At 44.9% G+C, this 6,357-nt stretch overlaps 1 protein-coding gene across 1 annotated transcript; it reads left to right on the top strand.

Annotated features, from left to right (window-relative positions):
* Positions 1 to 303: 303 nt before the first annotated feature.
* LOC116077892 (T-cell-specific guanine nucleotide triphosphate-binding protein 1-like) lies at positions 304 to 6,290 on the top strand. Its single transcript, XM_031352742.1, has 3 exons — positions 304 to 469; positions 776 to 1,151; positions 4,799 to 6,290. The coding sequence occupies exon 3, from the start codon at positions 4,817 to 4,819 to the stop codon at positions 6,059 to 6,061; it is 1,245 nt and encodes a 414-aa protein (XP_031208602.1). The 5' UTR covers positions 304 to 469; positions 776 to 1,151; positions 4,799 to 4,816; the 3' UTR covers positions 6,062 to 6,290.
* Positions 6,291 to 6,357: the final 67 nt, after the last annotated feature.

The raw sequence follows: 6,357 nt of genomic DNA, 5'->3' as shown, positions 1-6,357 counted from the left end.
TTACTAAAACCAAAACTTAAGTCAGACTGGTGAATCTCTAAACCCAAAAGCCACAACAGGATAGCTTTCCCAGGGATAGAAGCCATCACATGAGTTAGCAGTCTCCTAGGGGAATCCAGAGGGTCATAACAGTTTAGCTCCTTTGGAACTTTATCTAAAGGTGAACGTGGGACTGGCTGCTTGATTCCTACAAACTAGCCATTTCCCGGAACAGAAACTGAAACACTACTCTGACCCCTCCTTGGGTGGTTTAGATAAATAGGGCTCAGATACAGGCAGAAAAGTATAGAGAGCAAGGGTTGTGTGTGCGCCAGTAACCACAAAGATCTGGCAAGGCTTGATTCTGTAACTGAGGTCCAGCAGGTGCCTTAGCCATCCACGCAAACCAGAGTGTCTACCAGGAGACCTTATCTAAAGGAGAATATATGGAGTGGGGCATTCCTTCTAGGCTCTACCCCACAGTTACTTGGTAATAGTAATGTATGCCTCCCTATAAAAAGGACTATTTGGCAACACCCCCCCTTCACTCTCTTACTCTATTGCTCTCTTACTCTCTTCCCTCTCTGTCCCTTCTCTCCCCGATCCCCTCCCTCCTCTTTCTCATGTGTTCATGGCAGGCCTCTACTCATCTCCTCTCCTCTCCTCTCTCCTTTTTTCCTTCTCCCCCCCACCCCCCGGGGAAGGATGCACAGAGGAATCTTCCCCCCCACACAAACACCATACCGCACCTCTCACAAACATATTCCTGGCTGTTTCTTTTTATAAAACCCAATAGAGTTGTTGCCATTTGATTCCTACAAACAAGCTACTTCCAGGAAAAGAAACTGAAACCTACTCTGACTGCAGCCACCACCACCCCTCCCCTGGGGTGGTTTAGATAAATATGGCTCAGATCCGGGTAGAAAAGTGTAGAGAGTAAAGGGCTGTGTGTGGACCAGTGAGGACAAAGAAACTCAGGGAGATCAGACTGTCCGTCCACAGCCTCCTCCTTGCTTGGTGCTGTTCTTCCCGGGACACCAGAACTCTACACCTCAGGTCTTCTCTTCGTAAGCATCCTGAATCTGAGTTCCAGTTTTAGATAAAGACCTTTCCCGAGAGGAGAGCCATCACAGAAGTGTTATTGCCACTATATCAAGGTCACCACTGCTGAGGTAAGGGTGTCTAGGTTCAGTTTGTTTGATAACCTTAGATGTGTGTTAACATGGGGAGGGGAGTCCTGACACCAGGAAAGGAGAGCTCAGGGCTTTGTATTCAGGGAGCAGCCTGGGCACAGGAGTATCCTTCAATAGCCATCTTCTGGACCACAGAGCACCCTAAAGCAGAGAAGGCAATCCCTTCCTTCCACCGGTGAGTTGTGGGCTTTGCCTGGCTTCTGGAGCAGTCAAGCCTGGAGAAAGATGCCAGCTTGGGATGCTCAGATGCCCTTGGTGTCCATGCTGTAGGGTCTTCATTTGTCCCATGGAGATAAAATCCCAGATCAGGGACAGCCACAGACAAGCTCTGGCAGATCATATTAGGCTCTCTGGTTTTCAAAGATTCTTCTGCCCGTTGTCACTTGTTATTCTGAAGGGCCTATTTTGTAGTTCTTCCTGTTTCTCTCTTGAAGTGTGCAAAACGATTTGCTCTTTATATTCAGGATTTTAACTATAGTATGACTTCAGGAGTTTCTTTTTCTGCTCTGTGTATCTGGAGTTCTTTCTTTTCTTTCTTTCTCCCCCCCCACCCCCCGAGACAGGGTTTCTCTGAGTAGCCCTGGCTGTCCTGGAACTCACTCTGTAGACCGGGCTGGCCTCGAACGCAGAAATCCGTCTCTGCCTCCCAAGTGCTGGGATTAAAGGCATGTGCCACCACTGCCCAGCATATCTGGAGTTCTATATGCTTCTTGTATCTATCTAGGTGTGCTTTTTCTGGCCCTAAATTTGGGGGGCATTTTTGCTAGGAAAATTCCTCTATGTTGTCTTCAACTTGTGATAACCTTTCCTCCATATGATCTACTCCATTGGTGAGCCTTTCCATTAAGCATTTGATTTAATGAATTTTTAATCTCTAGCCTCAACCACCATTTTTAATGGAATTTTTGATCTCTAAAACACCAACCAAAGAGCATACTTGGGCTGGTCTAAGCCCCCACCCCCACATAGGTAGCAGAGGACTGCATTGTCTGGCCTCAGTGGGAGAGAATGCACCTAATCCTTTAGAGACATGCCCCAGGGAAGGGGGAATGCCTGGGGGTAGGGCACCCTCTCAGAGGCAAAGGGAGGGGGAGTAGGGGGTGAATAACTCTGGAAGGGGGGACTGGGAGTGGAACCAACATATGGAATGTAAATAAATAAATATTTTTTTAAAAAAGCTCTGATATGTGGAGTAGTCAGCAAAGGTCAGGTGAACTTGGGTGTCTAAGACCCAGCACTGTGAATGCTAACTGCCCTGGGGAAGTGGGTGGGTGGACATCTGGTAACTGGCAGGCCAGGCAGTGGGTAGGTGAGAGGCCTATCAGGCATTGCAGGTTAAGAGATCTGAAGTCTCTAAGGCATTGAGGGGTGGGTGGGAGGGTGTGTGGTAGACAGGAAGGTTGACCTGCTTCCCATTCTGTTTCAAATATATGGCCTCTAATTCTTTATTACTGTGACATACCTACAAACAAATATATAAACTCAATCTGTTGAGTACATTTAGTGTAGTGTCTATATAGAGATATACAAATAGACAAGATAAGATAGACAGGCAGATGAACAGGGGAGCAGGTGGACAGACAGGCAGACAGACAGATATATTAAGGCTGAACATCGGGACTAAATAACTTAGGGAATAATTTAGGGAGGTCATCTCTGGGTAAGACTAAGTCTGCCTCTCTGCAGCTTTTTATTGCTTGCGACTCTTCACATGTGACAACCCTGCAATTTCCCAAATCCACTTTGGCACGTCAACTGGTGGTATCGCTGTTCAGGTCTGTTTAATGGCCACCTTGTTGAGATTTCACAGGTATATCATTCCGGTCATATCTAGAAGACTCAATCTTGCAGCAGACTTTCTGGTCTTTTGACTCTTGTAGTCTTTCTGCAGTGTTGCCTGTCTTAGGTGTAAGGCTTATGTTGTAATGTTATCAGCTGATGTGGAACACCGCATAGTCAGTTGCTCTGTGCATCGTGACTAGTTGTGGCTCTCTGACATGATCCCTGACTGCTGTGAAAAGGCCCATCTTTGACGGCTAGTGAGTAAGACTCCCACATACCTGTGGGTATAAAGATAAGGATTGAGAAGCAGTTAGGAATTATAGTTGGATAGGAAACTGGCTTTAATAGGCTTTCTTCTGAGACCTTTGACCTCCCTAGTCACATATGGTTGGTTAGGTTTTCAGGTTGGTTAGGTTTTCAGTTACCAGGCATGATTTTCTTCCTGTTCAGACAGCCTGAAGTCAAACTAGACAGTGGCGTGTTCTCACCGACACATAAATGGCACAATTGCACCTTTGCAGTTATCTCAATGTGATGATCATCATTGTGCTTCATAGGTGTCCCAGATAGGGAGGTTATTACCTTCCTCCCTTGGCAGCATTACAGCACCTTCTGATATTATGAAAGCTAGTCCTCAGGAAAAGACTTCGGGGTCATATTCAGCTTGATTTCTCCAAGTTCTGTATCTGAAGTGTGTGATATCTTCAGAAAAGGGACCTTCAACTTCTGAGGCTCAGCAATAGCATGGATTGGGGAGTGTCGTGTACACCACTGACAAACAACTCAAAAGACGTTTCTCATGCCTGACAATGAAGTTTCTGTTACTCTGTGGCTCATAGGGAAGGCATTCTCAACCATAGGAAGTGTCATGATTTCATTAAAAGTCTTCACATATGTAGGCATGTGTTCCAATATATATTATAAATAATTTAGGTAAATATGAAATAGTGATTCCCAATGTAGTCTTGTTCCATGGTTTTGTTTTAACTCTTTCTCCAAGTTAATCCTTTTGTTTTCTGGAGTATCCAAGCCAGTGTGATTTCGAGAAATGTTATTACCTTAAGAATCTGGACTACATTACACAGGATGCTTGTCAGAGTTCTCCCAGAATTTACCCATCAGTGCTGACTGTGTTTGCTGGATGCACAATCTCTTGGAAGCTGTGATCCTTAGATTGTCTTGAGAACACAGTACCGGGGAGCATACAACTTGAACAGCAGGTAGCAGGGCTTACTGTGCCCTCTTAGGAGTCTGCCTACCACAGAGACCATGTCCTACTTCTACTAAGACAAAAAAGGGGAACTTGCAGTTAGTTGGACATCCTTTTCAAATTGGTCTTCCCACCCCTTGTCCTGTGTCATCCCCTCATTATACCATAACCACGCAATGAGGCTAGAGTTCTGGAGACCCTCCAGATACCTTAGTAAAGGGTTCACATGAGGCTGAGCACCCAGCCAGGAGAAGTATTGCTTATTTTACATTGAATGGAAAGCTCTGTCCTTTTAGGGTCGATGCCATGCATGGGTTCATTTTAGTGAAACTAAAGGAATTTAAAGAAGATTTGAACTGATAATAAAGGCTGCAGTGAGTAATTGCACAGAGTAAGTGGAGTCTGATCTAGACCAGTAAGTGTGAGGAAATTTCTAGGAGAAAGTGAAGCCTGAACAAGAGGACTTGTTCTATCCAGGTCAGCAATAGAAGCAGCAACTGAGAGAAGAGAGGAAGGGCAATACTGGCTCTCATCTGGGATGGGGGAGGGTCCTGCTTTACTGTAAGAGCAAACAGCAAAGCTTTGCCCTGCTTTAATGAATGATTAGCATTTCTCTCCTCTTTTCTCTATTCAGCTTCTGCCATACAGAGCCATGGCTTGGGCCTCCGGCTTTGATGCATTCTTTAAGAATTTTAAGAGGGAAAGCAAAATCATCCCCAAGGAAGCCATCACCTCGATTAAGAATTTCATAGAGAAAAATAAGCTTCAGGAAGCGATTTCTGTAATTGAAAAAGCACTGAGAGACATCGAGAGTGCTCCTCTGAACATAGCTGTGACAGGGGAAACAGGCACAGGGAAGTCTACTTTCATCAATGCCCTGAGGGGGGTGGAGCAGGACGCAGAAGGTGCAGCTCCCACTGGGGTGGTAGAGACAACCATGAAGAGAACTCCATACCCACACGCAAAGCTTCAGAATGTGACAGTATGGGATCTGCCTGGCATTGGGTCCACCAGCTTCCCACCACAAACCTACCTAACAGAAATGAAGTTCAACGAGTATGACTTCTTCATTATCATCTCGTCTTCACGTTTCAAAGAAAATGATGCACAACTGGCCAAAGCCATTGCAGAGATGAAGATGAATTTCTACTTTGTCAGAACCAAGATAGACAATGACTTAGATAATGAACAGAGGAGTAAGCCTAAGACTTTCAATAAGGAGAAGATCCTCAAGAAAATTCTAGATGACTGTACTGATCAGCTTCAGAAGGCTCTCTCCAGTGAACCTCCAGTCTTCCTAGTCTCTAACTTTGACATGTCAGACTATGACTTCCCAAAGCTGGAAACCAAGCTCCTAGGGGATCTCCCAGCCCACAAGCGCCATATCTTCTCGCTGTCTTTGCAAAGTCTTACTGAGGCCACCATTAACTACAAGAGAGATTCCCTGAAGCAAAAAGTCTTCCTAGAGGCCATAAAAGCTGGAATATTTGCCACCATTCCACTCGGTGGCATGATCAGTGATGACATAGAGAATCTGGATGAAACATTCAATCTCTACAGGTCTTACTTTGGGCTGGATGATGCCTCACTGGAAAACATTGCCAAGGAGTTTAACATGTCCGTGAATGACTTCAAGGTACACCTTCGTTTTCCCCATTTGTTTGCAGAAGACAAGGAGGAGTCCTTAGAAGAAAAGCTATTTAAATACATCAAACACATTTCTTCGGTTACTGGTGGACCATTCGCTACAGGCATTTACTATAGGAGGGCTTACTATTTGCAGAATCTCTTTCTTGATACTGCAGCCAATGATGCCATCGCTCTTCTGAATAGTGAAGAACTTTTTGAGAAGAAGGTGGGACAATATATATCTAAGCCCCTCGACTACTGGGAATAATGGAAAAAATGAGGCATGAGTTCCAATCAGTATTTACTCTTAGCCTCACTTTGGGCACTGACTCAAAGCCTAATCCTGGGTGTGGGGGGGGGGAGTCTCAGTGGCGGGTCAGTATATTCATCCTTTTCCTTTTCCAGAGCCAGAAGACCACTATGGCAAGTGCTTAATAGTGCTGTACTAGTAGAAAAAGAAAAGGCTTCAACATTGTACAAACCCTTGAGCAAATTTCATTTCCATTAAAATCATGTTTAAAAAAAAAACACTTGATATGGATTTGATTTGCATTCTTCTCCTCA

The sequence above is a fragment of the Mastomys coucha genome, unplaced genomic scaffold (assembly GCF_008632895.1).
Source record: "Mastomys coucha isolate ucsf_1 unplaced genomic scaffold, UCSF_Mcou_1 pScaffold5, whole genome shotgun sequence".
NCBI classification, from domain to species: Eukaryota; Metazoa; Chordata; class Mammalia; order Rodentia; family Muridae; genus Mastomys; species Mastomys coucha.
The sequence above is the reverse complement of the archived record's forward strand: the minus strand, read 5'-3'. Positions and strand labels throughout refer to the sequence as shown.